Below are 16,200 nucleotides of genomic sequence, written 5' to 3' on the forward strand. Positions count from 1 at the left end.
ACTTTTGATAAAGGTCCTCAGGTCAGTTTGCAGCTTTAAGCTTGCCCTTCCCCCGCTTGCATGTTGGAAGAGGCCCTGTTTATCCTGTTGCAGCCAAATCCTCCACTGCTTCTGCCGGGCCTGGCAGCCAAAAGACACAACACTCCTGGGGGACACCGTCAAGGGAGTGTTGCAGTACTCTTGCCACACCGGGAAATGTCAAACAAATGCCGTGGGGGCCTTGTAAAAGAGCCCAAAAGTCCGTTCCAAGCGGGAGCTACCGAATATGCGACCTAGCTCTGCATAGCCGCACCCGGAAGTCGTCTCGGTTCTCAGCTTAGACCCATCGGTCGCAGCAGCCCTTCCCGACCCACAGAATGTAGGAGGAGGCACCCTTGCAGAAATGCATACCGCGATCCTGGATGCAATCGGGTATAACCGGGGCGACCCCGTAGACGGTCTAAATAAGTGCAGACAGAAAAAGTCTGAACACCCCACAGCGTTCGCAGGACGCTTGTGGATTCACTTTGAAGCCGTTTTCGGAAATGTAGATCGTGCCCATTTGTCCGCAGACAATATGGCCAAGTGGACCCGCACCCTTATCTCCCATGCCACAGAGGCAGGACAAAAAGCCTGTACGAATTATGACCCCTCAGAGGAAGCCCACAATGAGAAATGGGTTTTAAAAAGATTGTCCCGCGCCTGAGCAGTCTGTACAAAGCAAACACGTAGTTAAAAATCCCGAAGAACAGCAGGCAGAAGCAGACAAAGCCGCAGTTAGGGAACCCGAGGAAGAGCAGGCAGACATGCATCCAGTTAAAATGCACCAGAACCCCGCATGGGTAAACAAAGGATGCAACAGCAACCCCCCCAGAAACCACCGGAATGTTACAATTGTGGACAATTAGGACGTTACGCACGAGAATGTCAACAACGGGATAAGCCCACAAATGCCCCCCAAACCAGCAAAGAAACCAACAGCCCCGACCCCCAACCCAGGGAACCATACCCAAGGGAACAATGCACCAGAGAGCCTGCTCCACCTTATGTGCCCCAGGGGTCACGTTATAACTGTGGGCAGTCAGGACACTTCACCCGAGATTGCAGGAGACCCCCACCAGCTAGACTAGCCCCCAGATATGAAAGAGAACACCACCCACAGCAGCTACAAGGTCCCAGCTGCCCCATGCAAACTGTGAGCGTTACCCACCACTTCTCATGGCAGGGAAACCTCAGCAAGGCCACTTCATTTTTGTTTCACTCCTCCTTCCTCTCTTCTTCGGTCACGCTGCACTCCCTCCATATGCTAATTACACCCCAGCCCAAATGTGATTTACGATGTCCCATATTCTGATGGAACCTGCAGAATGTTTTACGTTGTCTGTCTGTTTGTTAAATGTTGTTCGTCCAACAGGAGAATTTCCTCACCGCCCCACACCCATTCACCTGAACTTTGTAGCTCTTTTCCAAACGGACAAGCCGGACGCTTGTTCAGCGGTACCAACTTGTCCACAGATACCTGGTCACCAGACCAGACGCCCATTCAGAGGAACTAGCTTTTCAGCTGATACGTGGTCACCAGACCAGACGCCCGATCGTAGCTACTCTTCTGATTTGATGGTAGAATCAGAACAGTAACCCCACCATGATGACTACATTTTTGTCCGTTCTTTGGTCGCTCAGGCAGTGGAGAAACGGCGTGAGACCCGCCCTGCCTGGGGACCCCCCCCCGTTCGTCAAAAACGCTCGGGGAGGGAAGATACGGTATTGGTAGCCGTCCTACCCGGGGACTCCACCCAAATCTTACCCGTCGCGGCCCATACGCACCTCATTCGAACTTTTCTTTCAAAAACAGTTTTATTTTATTTAGGCAACCTTTGGGTTGCTGCCACATGCTATTTACATCCTGGAACATTTGGATGATAAAGTTAGCACTGGTCCACCACTGGGAAGTGTGCCGTGTCCTAACGTTTGTTTTGAAAAAAAAAATGGGGGGAGAGTCACATATTGTGACCAATTATAAGGGTTTAATTGGCCCCAAGAAGGGCAGACACACTAACACACTGGATATTAAACCGAAGTATTTACACACACTACGCTTGTCTTACAGAACTCCAGAAGCTCCAAGTCCAGAGAAAACCAGCAAACACAGGAAAAGGAAAGAAAGAAGACAGCCATGAGGACTCCTTTCTTCGTGCTCAACATGTGTGTGCTGGACTTTTGGTTGCGCGGGAACGCGGACCCCATCACTCCAAACCCCTACTGTTAACACTTCACGGCCCAGTAGTGCCGAGGGCCCAGTCACCAACCACGCTGCATTATCCTGGTGTGCCAAGTTCATAACTTGGTACTCCTTATCGTACGTCATTGAGGCACTGTTAGCATTGGCTATACTCAGTTGTGCAGTACAGACCATGCGTCTCCGCAAGTGGAAAAGGAGAGCGTACCGCGCTCGAACCCCGGTCTATCGGATCCAATCCCCGATATTCGGCTATGACCAGACCCCAGACCCCCGCGATATATGAATAATAAAACATGCACTGGCGGTTTTTCCTGTAAATAAAAAGAAAATGTATGGAAATGTATGATCCTGAGCTTGACTGCCAAGCCAGGAAAGAATATATTAAATGTTGTGACTGTTATTGTATGTTTAGAGAGATAAGATTGTATAATACTTGAAAAATTGTTTAGGTAAAATTAGAGGTTCCCAGTTTATTTTTTTCCAGACACATGCCCCTGCCTGACATAGCGCCCTCAAGAATTGTTTAGGTAAATTTTTGTGCATAGCTAGGGTCAGAGTAGTGGCCATGTGGGAGGTGGCCCCCCCCCCCCCCCCCCCAGTCGGGAAACGAAGAGGACAAAGTTTATGTGATCCTTCACGCTTCGCGTTAGGATCACATGGCGGGTGTGTAGCCATGTAAAATGGCTGCGTTCCGATTAATCTGGCCAAAACCCAGTTTAAAACGGCTAACCCGAAAGACTGCTGGGAAAAGCAGCCAAGAAGACACAAGCAGGAAGCTGCAGACAGTTTTGCATATTCAGCTCTGGGAAGGTAGCCCAGATCGATACTCAGGGCTATCAACAGCCCATCAACCCAGGTATTCGCAGTTGCATTCAGGACTGTTTGCAGCCCATCTATTCAGACATCCACAGTTAAATTGGCTATCCCCGGGAACAATTGCAACATATTAGCAATTGAATACCGGGCCAGACCTGTCGGCGCCTGCAGTGGCCGAAACAAAGACAGGTGAGCAACCACCCCCCGATCGAGGAATCGCCTCACCATTGGACACATCGACCCCAGAGATTGGGGACAGATCCAATCACTTGGGACTCAGGGTCAAGGGCCGCCCCGGGAGGCGGGAAGCCCCTGGGCCCTATAAAAGTGAGGGTCCAAGTTCAGATCTTGCTCTCTCTCATCTTCGCCTGCTCGAGACCTTTGCAATAGTAAGTTTGAATCCAGCGATCGCTATCCGGTAAAGACACCTAGCCACCGACCTGTAGCAGGCTTTTGAATCCCGCGGGCCAGATTTGATTGGACAAGCCATTCGTTTCCCTGACCTGGTGGGCTCTTCCTAAGTTAAGTATTGGCCAGTAGTGATAGGTTTATTATATAAATAGTAGTATTAGGGTATTAATATTGCTTGTTGTATATAATAAATGACCGTTGTTTTAATCCTTACTAAGCGGTGTGCTGTATTATTAATCATAACCTGAACTTGAACCACGTGGCGGTATCAGAAAGATACCTGGCGACTCGTGAGCAAAGGTGACGTAATCAGAGCCAATAGACTAAGGTTAAAAAGAGCAACACTCTCGAGCTACTGCTTCCCGGCATATTACTCTTCTTCTTTGCCTTTTTAATTGAGGGGCTGAATGAGTCCAAATTTTCAGGCTAAATCCGGGCAAAAGTGCCTATTTTACTGTGTTCTGGTGTGGAACCACCTGATGTGCGACTACTCAGCACATCCCCGTCACCGGACATCCTCCCAGCACATTCCTCATTTGTGTCCTTGTAGATGGTGGACAGGCTTCGGGGGAGTCAGGAGGTGAGTTACAGGATTCCCAGCCTCTGACCTGCTCTGGTAGCCACAGTATTTATACGGCTGGTCCCAGTTGGAATTAGTGATGGTAATGCCATTGAATGTCAAGATGAGAGATGGTTAGATCCTCTCTTGCAGGAGATGGTCATTGCCTGGCACTTGTCTGGCGTGAATGTTACTTGCCACTTGTCAGGCCCAAGCCTGGATATTGTCCAGGTCTCGCTGCATTTGGACACGGACTGCTTCATTATCTGAGGAATTGCGAATGGTGCTGAACATTGTGCAGTCATCCGCAAACATCCCCACCTTATGGTGGAAGAGAGGTCATTGATGAAGCAGTTGAACATGTTCGGGCCGAAGACACTTTGATCCAGCAGAGGGCAGTAGAGCGGAGCTGCTGATTGTCTGTTGCAAGGGAAATTTGCATACCTCCGTTGTGGTCACCCTAACTTGAAGGTGTACCTTCAAGGTGGTTTGTGGAGGAGCTGTTGTCAAGTGACACTTAAACCCGAAACACTTCTTCAGTGTTTCCCTCCCTACCCCCTCCTCTAACCCAAAAAAACCCAACCACTGTAAAGATCAAGAGGAAGGCTCGAGGACAGGTGGAAGTAGAAAGAAGTTGAACCTTGACATCACAGCCTGCAGGTAAGGGATTGGCTGGTGACTGGTAAGTAGTTTTTCTTTTATTTTCCCTCAGGTGTTATAGTGCAGGGCGCAGAGGTTGCTGAGTGAGTGCTTGCTGAGAAGGGGAGTGAATAACAGGTAAGCTCTTTCTTTCGTTTTCTTTTTTTTATCTAGAGGGGATGGCAGGGAAGGTAGTGCAATGTTCCTCCTGCAGAATGTTTGACGTGAGGGACGCGGACAGTGTCCCTGCTGATTTCATCTGTGGGAAGTGCACCCATCTCCAGCTCCTCAGAAACCGCGTTAGGGAACTGGAGCTGGAGCTGGATGAACTTCGGATCACTCGGGAGGCAGAAGTGGTCATAGATAGAAGCTTCAGGGATGTAGTTACTCCGAAGAATAAAGATAGATGGGTGACCATGAGAGGGGCTGGGAGGAAGCAGTCAGTACAGGGATCCCCTGTGGTCGTTCCACTTAGTAACAAGTATCCCGCTTTGGATACTGTTGGGGGGGGGACTTACCAGGGGTAAGCCATGGGGTGCAGGTCTTTGGCACAGAGTCTGTTCCTGTTGCTCAGAAGTAGGGGGAGAGGAATAGAGCATTAGCCATTGGAGACTCCATAGTTAGGGGGATAGATAGGAGATTATGTGGGAACGAGAGAGACTCGCGGTTGGTGTGTTGCCTCCCAGGTGCCAGGGTGCGTGATGTCTCGGATCGTGTTTTCGAGATCCTTAAGTGGGAGGGGGAGCAGCCCTAAGTCGTGGTCCACATAGGTACCAATGACATAGGTAGGAAAAGGGATAGGGATGTAAGGCAGGAATTCAGGGAGCGAGGGTGGAAACTTAGATCTAGGACAAACAGAGTTATTATCTCTGGGTTGTTACCCGTGCCACGTGATAGCAAGACGAGGAATAGGGAAAGAGAGGAGTTGAACACATGGCTACAGGGATGGTGCAGGAGGGAGGGTTTCAGATTTCGGGATAATTGGGGCTCATTCTGGGGTCGGTGGTCTGCACCTGGACCAGAGGGGTACCAATATCCTGTGGGGGAAATTTGCTAATGCTCTTCGGGAGGGTTTAAACTAGTTCAGCAGGGGCTTGGGAACCTGAATTGTAGCTCCAGTATACAGGAGGTTGAGAGTAGTGAGGTCATGAGTAAGGTTTCAAAGTTGCAGGAGTGTACCGGCAGGCAGGAAGGTGGTTTAAAGTGTGTCTTCTTCAATGCCAGGAGCATCCGGAATAAGGTGGGTGAACTTGCGGCATGGGTTGGTACCTGAGACTTCGATGTTGTGGCCATTTTGGAGACATGGATAGAGCAGGGACAGGAATGGTTGTTGCAGGTGCCAGGGTTTAGATATTTCAGTAAGCTCAGGGAAGGTGGTAAAAAAGGGGGAGGGGTGGCATTGTTAGTCAAGGACAGTATTACGGTGGCAGAAAGGACGTTTGATGAGGACTCGTCTACTGAGGTAGCATGGGCTGAGGTTAGAAACAGGAAAGGAGAGGTCACCCTGTTAGGGGTTTTCTATAGGCCTCCAAAAAGTTCCAGAGATGTAGAGGAAAGGATTGCAAAGATGATTCTGGATAGGAGCGAAAGCAACAGGGTAGTTGTTATGGGGGACTTTAACTTTCCAAATATTGACTGGAAACGCTATAGTTCGAGTACTTTAGATGGGTCCGTTTTTGTCCAATGTGTGCAGGAGGGTTTCCTGACACAGTATGTAGATAGGCCAACGAGAGGCGAGGCCGAATTGGATTTGATACTGGGTAATGAACCAGGACAGGTGTTAGATTTGGAGGTAGGTGAGCACTTTGGTGATAGTGACCACAATTCGATTACGTTTACTTTAGTGATGGAAAGGGATAGGTATATACCGCAGGGCAAGAGTTATATCTGGGGGAAAGGCAATTATGATGCAATGAGGCAAGACTTAGGATGCATCGGATGGAGAGGAAAACTGCAGGGGATGGGCACAATGGAAATGTGGAGCTTGTTCAAGGAACAGCTACTGCGTGTCCTTGATAAGTATGTACCTGTCAGGCAGGGAGGAAGTGGTCGAGCAAGGGAACAGTGGTTTACTAAGGCAGTCGAAACACTTGTCAAGAGGAAGAAGGAGGCTTATGTAAAGATGAGACATGAAGGTTCAGTTAGGGCGCTCGAGAGTTACAAGTTAGCTAGGAAGGACCTAAAGAGAGAGCTAAGAAGAGCCAGGAGGGGACATGAGAAGTCTTTGGCAGGTAGGATCAAGGATAACCCTAAAGCTTTCTATAGATATGTCAGGAATAAAAGAATGACTAGGGTAAGAGTAGGGCCAGTCAAGGATAGTAGTGGGAAGTTGTGCTTGGAGTCCGAGGAGATAGGAGAAGTGCCAAATGAATATTTTTTGTCAGTATTCACACAGGAAAAAGACAATGTTGTCGAGGAGAATACTGAGATTCAGGCTACTAGACTAGAAGGGCTTGAGGTTCATAAGGAGGAGGTGTTAGCAATTCTGGAAAGTGTGAAAATAGATAAGTCCCCTGGGCTGGATGGGATTTATCCCAGGATTCTCTGGGAAGCTAGGGAGGAGATTGCTGAGCCTTTGGCTTTGATCTTTAAGTCATCTTTGTCTACAGGAATAGTGCCAGAAGACTGGAGGATAGCAAATGTTGTCGCCTTGTTCAAGGAGGGGAGTAGAGACAACCCCGGTAACTATAGACCAGTGAGCCTTACTTCTGTTGTGGGCAAAATCTTGGAAAGGTTTATAAGAGATAGGATGTATAATCATCTGGAAAGGAATAATTTGATTAGACATAGTCAACACGGTTTTGTGAAGGGTAGGTCGTGCCTCACAAACCTTATAGAGTTCTTTGAGAAGGTGACCAAACAGGTGGATGAGGGTAAAGCAGTTGATGTGGTGTATATGGATTTCAGGAAAGCGTTTGATAAGGTTCTCCATGGTAGGCTACTGCAGAAAATACAGAAGCATGGGATTCAGGGAGATTTAGCAGTATGGATCAGAAATTGGCTAGCTGGAAGAAGACAAAGGGTGGTGGTTGATGGGAAGTGTTCAGACTGGAGTCCAGTTACTAGCGGTGTACCACAAGGATCTGTTTTGGGGCCACTTCTGTTTGTCATTTTTATAAATGACATGGAGGAGGGCGTAGAAGGATGGGTGAGTAAATTTGCAGATGACACTAAAGTCGGTGGAGTTGTGGACAGCGCGGAAGGATGTTGCAGGTTACAGAGGGACGTAGATAAGCTGCAGAGCTGGGCTGAGAAGTGGCAAATGGAGTTTAATGCAGAAAAGTGTGAGGTGATTCATTTTGGAAGGAATAACAGGAAGACAGAGTATTGGGCTAATGGTAAGATTCTTGGCAGTGTGGATGAGCAGAGAGATCTCGGTATCCATGTACATAGATCCCTGAAAGTTGCCACTCAGGTTGAGAGGGTTGTTAAGAAGGCGTACGGTGTGTTAGCTTTTATTGGTAGAGGGATTGAGTTTCGGAGCCATGAGGTCATGTTGCAGCTGTCCAAAACTCTGGTGCGGCCGCATTTGGAGTATTGCGTGCAATTCTGGTCGCTGTATTATAGGAAGGATGTGGAAGCATTGGAAAGGGTGTAGAGGTGATTTACCAGAATGATGCCTGGTATGGAGGGAAGATCTTATGAGGAAAGGCTGAGGGACTTGAGGCTGTTTTCGTTAGAGAGAAGAAGGTTAAGAGGTGAATTAATTGAGGCATACAAGATGATCAGAGGATTAGATAGGGTGGACAGTGAGAGCCTTTTTCCTCGGATGGTGATGTCTAGCACGAGGGGACATAGCTTTAAATTGAGGGGAGGTAGATATAAGACAGATGTCAGAGGTAGGTTCTTTACTCAGATAGTAGTAAGGGCGTGGAATGCCCTGCCTGCATTGGACTCGCCAACACTAAGGGCATTCAAATGGTCATTGGATAGACATATGGACGATAATGGAATAGTGTAGATGGGCTTTAGAGTAGTTTCACAGGACGGCGCAACATCGAGGGCCGAAGGGCCTGTACTGCGCTGTTATGTTCTATGTTCTAACGTGTGGAACGCCTGCTTTGAGGTCCCGGGACAGAGGTTGGCGGGCGGCAGGTAGTGACTGGATGGAGGTGGTTTTGGCAAGAGTGGGTTGGGTTAGTAGTGATAATCTCTGCGATACTGACACTCCCTGTCTCTCTCTCTCTCTCTATCTCTCTCCCCCTCTCTCCCTTCCACAGCACCCATCTGTAGCGACATTCCCGGATTCCTGCGTTTTCTGGACTTCTGCGAGTTTGCCATTCAGCGTTGCTCCACAGGCAATTTCTATGCCAAGGTATGTTCCCATGGTGCTAGTGTGGTATATTAGCACGGATAGAGGATTGGCTAACTGATAGAAGACAGAGAATTGGATAAGAGGGGCATTTTCAGGATGGCAGCCTGTAACCACTGCAATATCACAGGATTCCGTGCTGGGACCACAATTACTCACAACTTATATTAGTGATTAGACGAGGGTCATGAATGCACTATTGCCAAGTTTGCGGACGACACAAAAATAGGTGGGAAGGTAAATGATGAGGATGACACGAGTCCACAGAGAGGGATATAGAATGGTATAGATCTGGATTATAGACAGGAGCGTAGGCAGAAACGTGACAGATGGAAAATAATGCAGGAAAATGTGACTTTGTTCGGAAGAATAAAAGAGATGAATGTTATTTAAATGGAGAGAGACTGCAGCGGAGGGATTTGGGGGTCCTCATCGATCACACAAAGCCAGCATGCTAGTTCAGCAGGCCATTGGCAAGGCAAACGGAATGTTGGTCTCTCCAAAGGGAATGGAGCATAAAAACAGGGAAGCATTGCTGACATGGCGTTAGTTATACCACACCTGGTCCCCTTATCTAAGGAAAGATATCCTGGCATTCTCAGAGAAGGTTCATTTGGTCGATCCCAGGCACGGAGGAGAGGTTGAGTAGTTTGGGCCTGTGCTCATTGGAGTTTAGATGAATGAGAGGTGACCTTACTGAGACATATAGGATTCCCAGGGGCTTTGACAAGGTACATGCTGAGAGGATGTTTCCCTTTGTGGGAGAGTCTAGGACCAGAGGGCATAATCTCAGAGTAAGGGGTCACCCATTTAAGACCGGAATGAGGAATTTCTTCTCTCAAGAGGTTAGTGAGTCTGTGGAATTCTTTACCACAGAACGTTTTAGAGGCGGGGTCGTTAAGAATGGTCAAAGCTGAGATTAGATAGATTTTGCATCAGTGAAGAATGGAGGGTTATTGGGATAAGCTGGGAAAGTGGGAGTTGAGGATTATCAGATCAGATCACTCCCATCGAGTGGCAGAGCAGACCCGATGGGCCGAATGGTCCACTCCTGCTCCTGCGTCGCAGGGGGGAGTGGATGGTGGGGGGGGGGAATGCAACGGAGGAAGTCCATCTGCGGTCACCAAGATAGGGAGCGAGGGGGTGAGGCAAAGAGTGACCAGAAATCTCCCTAATTCAGCCTTGAATATATTCAGTGAGCCTCAGCCCCCACCCCTTCCACCAATGGCTCTGTGGGGTGTGGGGGGGGGGGGGAGGAGCGGGGGGGGGGGGGATTCCAATGACTCACTGTCCTCTGAGAAACAAAATTCCTCCTGTTCTCCATTCTCAATGGGAGAGACCCTATTATTCTGAATCTGTGCTCCTCCCACCCCTCCCATTCTAGATAGTCGTACTCCAGCTGTACATCGCTTGGGCGAGTCCGCAGACAGAGTACTTCTCAGTTTTGATCTCCTTACTTAATGAGGGACCTACTTGGACTGGCAGCAGTTCTGAAAAGGTTGATGGGGCAGATTCCTGGGCTACCTTGCTCCAACTGTACAGGGCCTTCCACGGGAGGTGGGTGGGGGGATGGATGTCTGCTCAGCACTCACCCTGTCAAGTCCCCCTCAGAAACTTATATGTCTCAATAAGATCGCCTCCCCTTCTTCTAAGCTTCAAGGGGTACGGTCCCGACCTGCTCAATCTCTCCACACAAGACAACCCCCCTCCAGCCCAGCGATCAGCCAACCTCCTCAGAACTGCCTCCAATGAAAGTATGTCACACCTGAAGTAAGGAGACAAAAAACTGACAAGTACTCCAGCTGCGGACTCGCCAAGAGCCCCTGTACAGTTGGAGGGTTGCATCCCAGGAACCAGCCCAGTGAACCCTGTCTGATTGACCTCCAATGCAAGTAGGTCCCTTCTTCAGTAAGGAGACCAACAACTGAGAAGTACTCTGGCTGTGGACTGGCCAAGACCCTTTGCAGATGTGGGCGTCCTTCACACTCCACCCCCCCTCACAATAATGGCCGACGTCTCATTTACCTTCCTGATCACTCGCTGCATCTTCGTATGAACAGTTTTGTGATTCATTCCCCGGGATCCCTCCGTACCGCAGACTTCTGCAAGTTCTCTCCATTTAAATAGTTGCCTGCTATTTCTGTGCGTCCTGCCAAAGCAGACAAATTTGCATTTTCCCACATTATAGATCATCCCCCCTTTCCTGTCCGATCACCTGCGAGCTAATTGAGTGATAATTGCGACATTTTGAAGCGAATGCAGGGGTGTGTCTGGTCTTCTCACCTCTTCCTTCCCACTCCCCCTCATTTCCAGGCTAATCTTTTTGTCCCCACCTCCCTCTCTCATCTAGAGAATTGTTTGCCCCAGTCAGAGAACGCGACAGGAAGAGGAGGCAGAGGAGGCCGACCTATGGATGCAGAAAGGAGGCAAAGGAGCGAGGGGCCTCGATTCGGACTACGAGGTCCCGGTGCCGGTCTGGGAGCTACCGCAGGTGGACAGGCCCGTGCAGGGTGAGCAGGGAGACCTCCAAGATCTCTTCGCCCGCCTGCATGATCCCAGGGCAGCGCAGTCTGCGGAGCGCCTGCGGAACGCCGTTGAGCGAGGGGACATGGAGGCTGTCGACCGGGAGTCCCAGAGACTTCTGTGGGCCCTAGAGGAGGCCCCTAGCGAATGAGACACGAGGGGCTGAGGGCAGCCCCCTCCGAAAGTGAAATGGCACAATTTATATGGTGGTTATTCATTAAAGACTCATCAAACATACATGAACACGTAGTCCTTGCTGTTATTCTCGCAAATTGTAATAAATACAACTCAGATATCTGTTCACTGCCTGGTGTCTCTCAGTCTCCTCACTCTCTCTCTGAGGGAGATATCTGTACACTGACTGGTGTCTCTCAGTCCTCTCTCTCTCAGGGAGATATCTGTACACTGACTGGTGTCTCTCAGTCCCCCCTCTCTCTCTCTCTCTGAGGGAGATATCTGTACACTGACTGGTGTCTCTCTGTCCCCCTCTCTCTCAGGGCGATATCTGGGCACTGACTGGTGTCTCTCAGTCCCCTCTCTCTGAGGGAGATATCTGTACACTGACTGGTGTCTCTCAGTCCCCTCTCTCTCAGGGAGATATCTGTACGCTGACTGGTGTCTCTCAGTCTCCTCTCTCTCTCTCTCCCTGAGAGTTATCTCTACACTGACTGGTGTCTCTCAGTCTCCTCTCTCTCTCTCTCCCTGAGAGTTATCTCTACACTGACTGGTGTCTCTCAGTCCCCTCTCTCTCAGGGAGATATCTGTACACTGACTGGTGTCTCTCAGTCCCCTCTCTCACTCAGGGAGATATCTGTACACTGATTGGTGTCTCTCAGTCCCTCTCTCTCAGGGAGATATCAGTACACTGACTGGTGTCTCTCAGTCCCTCTCTCTCTCAGGGAGATATCTGTACACTGACTGGTGTCTCTCAGTCCCCTCTCTCTCAGGGAGATATCTGTACACTGACTGGTGTCTCTCAGTCCTCTCTCCCTCTCAGGGGGATATCTGTACACTGACTGGTGTCTCTCAATCCCCTCTCTCAGGGAGATATCTGTACACTGACTGGTGTTTCTCAGTCCCTCTCTCTCAGGGAGATATCTGTACACTGACTGGTGTCTCTCAGTCTCTCTCAGGGAGATATCTGTACACTGACTGGTGTCTCTCAGTCCTCTCTCTCTCAGGGAGACATCTGTACACTGACTGGTGTTTCTCAGTCCCCCTTATCTCTCAGAGAGATATCTGTACACTGACTGGTGTCTCTCAGTCCCCCTCTCTCTCAGGGAGATATCTGTACACTGACTGGTGTCTCTCAGTCCCCTCTCTCTCAGGGAGATATCTGTACACTGACTGGTGTCTCTCTGTCCCCTCTCTCTCTCAGGGAGATATCTGTACACTGACTGGTGTCTCTCAGTCCCTCTCTCTCAGGGAGATATCTGTACACTGACTGGTGTCTCTCAGTCCTCTCTCTCTCAGGGAGATATCTGTACACTGACTGGTGTCTCTCAGCCCCCTCTCTCTCAGGGAGATATCTGTACACTGGTGTCTCTCAGTCCCCCCTCTCTCAGGGAGATATCTGTACACTGACTGGTGTCTCTCAGTCCTCTCTCTCTCAGGGAGATATCTGTACACTGACTGGTGTTTCTCAGTCCCCTCTCTCTCAGGGAGATATCTGTACACTGGTGTCTCTCAGTCCCCTCTCTCTCAGTGAGATACCTGTACACTGACTGGTGTCTCTCTGTTCTCTCTCTCAGGAAGATATTTTTGATTTGATTTGATTTATTATTGTCACATGTATGAGTATTCAGCGAAAAATATTGTTTCTTGCAAGCTATACAGACAACGCATACCGAACATAGCGAAGGAAGATCACCTTAATACGGGGTAGGTCCATTCAAACGTCTGATGGCAGCAGGAAAGAAGCTGTTCTTGAGTCGGTTGGTATGTGACCTCAAACTTCTGTATCTTTTTCCTGACGGGAGAAGGTGGAAGAGAGTATGTCCGGGGTGTGTGGGGTCCTTAATTATGCTGCCTGCCTTTCCGAGGCAGCGGAAATTATAGATAGAGTCAATGGATGGGAGGCTGGTTTGCATGATCGACTGGGCTACATTCACGACCTTTTGTAGTTTCCTGCGGTCTTGGGCAGAGCAGGCTCCATAGCAAGCTGTGATACAACCAGAAAGAATGCTTTCTATGGTGCATCTGTAAAAGTTGGTGAGGGTCGTAGCTGACATGCCAAATTTCCTTAGTCTTCTGAGAAAGTAGAGTCATTGGTGGGCTTTCTTAACTATAGTGTCGGCATGGGGGGACCAGGATAGGCTGTTGGTGATCTGTACACCTAAAAACTTGAAGCTCTCGACCCTTTCTACTTCGTTCCCATTGATGTAGACAGGGGCATTTTCTCCACTACGCTTCCTGAAGTCGATGACAATCTCCTTCGTTTTGTTGACATTGAGGGAGAGATTATTGTCATCGCACCAGTTCACCAGATTGTCTATCTCATTCCTGTACTCTGTCTCGTCATTGTTTGAAATCCGACCCACTACGGTGGTGTCATCAGCAAATTTGAAAATCGAGTTGGAGGGGAATTTAGCCACAGTCATAGGTGTATAAGGAGTATAGTAGGGGGCTGAGGACACAGCCTTGTGGGGCACCGGTGTTGAGGATGATCGTGGAGGAGGTGTTGTCGATTACTGATTGTGGCCTGTGGGTTAGAAAGTTCAGGATCCAGTCGCAGAGGGAGGAGCCGAGGCCAAGGCCACGGAGTTTGGAGATGAGTTTCGGAGGAATAATAGTGTTGAAGGCTGAGCTGTAGTCAATAAATAGGAGTCTTACATAGGTATCTTTGTTATCTAGGTGTTCCAGGGTAGAGTGCAGGGCCATGGAGATGGCGTCTGCTGTGGATCTGTTGCAGCGGTAGGCGAACTGTAGCGGATCAAGGCAATCCGGGAGGCTGGGGTTGATTCGTGCCATGACTAACCTTTTGCAGCACTTCATAATGATGGATGTCAGAGCCACTGGGTGATGGTCATTAAGGCACGCTGCTTGGCTTTTCTTTGGTACAGGGATGATGGTTGTCTTCTTGAAGCAGATAGGGACCTCAGGCTGTTGTAAAGAGAGGTGGAAGATGTCTGCGAATACCCCCGCCAGCTGATCCGCGCAAGACCTGAGTGCTCGTCCGGGTACCCCATCTGGGCCAGTGGCTTTCCGTGGGTTGACCTTCGAGAAGGCCGCTCTGACATCTGCAATGGTGACCTCAGATACAAGTTCATCCGCGGCTTCCAGGATGGAGGGCTCGCTCTCGCTGACCTCTTGCTCAAAGCGGGCATAGAATGCGTTGAGCTCATCAGGGAGGAGTGTGTTGGAGCCAGCAATTTTACATGCCTTCATCTTATAGCCTGTTATGTCTGGCAGACCTGTCCATAGTCTCTGGGGGTCCATGTGGCTAGCCTGGGTTTCGAGCTTGGTCCGGTACGGTCTTTTGCCTGTTATTGGTCCGGGTTTACAGAACCCCAAAGTGTTTCATGGAGTTCAACCGACCCACAACGTTTAATAGATTGTGGTGTGGGAAGCACACAGCGTACTCTCCAGGTGTGATACAGCAGAGATGGACAAATGGTTTTTAAAACAAAACAATGTTTATTCTATGAACTCAAGTTAACCTTTTAAAAACAAACATTAAATATCTTAACACCCATTACTTTAAAGATAACCCCAAAAGACTACAACACTAAATAATCCTTCAAACTGTTCCGTTAAACATCCAAAAGACTTCAAACCTTCAAAAATAAGAACACATTAGGTTACATTCAATATATTTATAGTCTTTGGATTGCAGACATCACCAGACCAGCTCTGTGTTTCTTCCTGCAGCTCACAGCAAAACACACAGACACTCCCAGCTGCCTTCTCAAACTGAAACTCAAAAAACCCAGAAGTGAGTTCAGCTCCCCCCACCCTCTGACATCCCTTCAGTAATATGATCAGCTCCTTTCTTAAAGGTACATTGCTTAAACATCCATTTCTTAAAGGTACTCTCACATGACACCTCCCCTCAAGAAAAAAAAATAAACCATCAACATCAAGATGGTTTCATTTTTCACCTTTGCACCATCAATTAAGAAAAGCACACAGTAAAAACATTTTTCCGTTTAAAAAAACAACAACACACAAACAGTTATAATAATATAGTCCTTTTTTTTCTCCCGTTCTTCTTCCTCCAACCAAAATCCTTCTCGATTGACAGTCTCTTTGAACAAGAAAGTCTCTGCACGATCCATCCATTCCTCTACGCCTCAGCATTTCTCTTTACAGTTAGATACTCAGTTCAATCTGATCACAGAGTCCCTTGCTATTCTCCAATACAGGAACATTGGTTATCACAGCTTTCAGGCAGTCAAATGCCTGTTCATAGTCCGCTGTCCACTGAAATGTTTGACGTTTCATCAGCAAGTCATTCAGTGGAGCAACCACACTACAAATCTTTTGCACAAATGTTCGATCAAATCCACTCATGCCAAGAAATCACATTATTTCCCTTTGTCTTGAGGGTATCGAAAACTCCTCAAGGAAAGTGATTTCGGCTTTTCCAAATTCACTTTTGGCTAGGTTTATCACCAAACCGCTTCCTGAAGTTGATCGAATAACTCCATCAGATGTTTTAAATGTTCTTTCCATGTCTGGCTGAAAATTACCAGATCGTCGATGTACACCGCACAATTG

The 16,200-nt window shown here is 48.6% G+C and overlaps 1 protein-coding gene across 1 annotated transcript in view; it reads left to right on the forward strand.

The window, feature by feature from the left end:
* LOC140392271 (uncharacterized) overlaps positions 1-11,718 on the forward strand; it is a 106,936-nt gene extending 95,218 nt beyond the window's left edge. The window contains exons 3-4 of the mRNA XM_072477588.1: positions 8,867-8,961; positions 11,309-11,718. Coding sequence (XP_072333689.1) covers positions 8,867-8,961; positions 11,309-11,632 — 419 coding nt within the window. The 3' untranslated portion in view covers positions 11,633-11,718. The remainder of the gene's footprint in view (positions 1-8,866; positions 8,962-11,308) is intronic.
* Positions 11,719-16,200: the final 4,482 nt, after the last annotated feature.

The sequence above is a fragment of the Scyliorhinus torazame genome, chromosome 16 (assembly GCF_047496885.1).
Source record: "Scyliorhinus torazame isolate Kashiwa2021f chromosome 16, sScyTor2.1, whole genome shotgun sequence".
NCBI classification, from domain to species: Eukaryota; Metazoa; Chordata; class Chondrichthyes; order Carcharhiniformes; family Scyliorhinidae; genus Scyliorhinus; species Scyliorhinus torazame.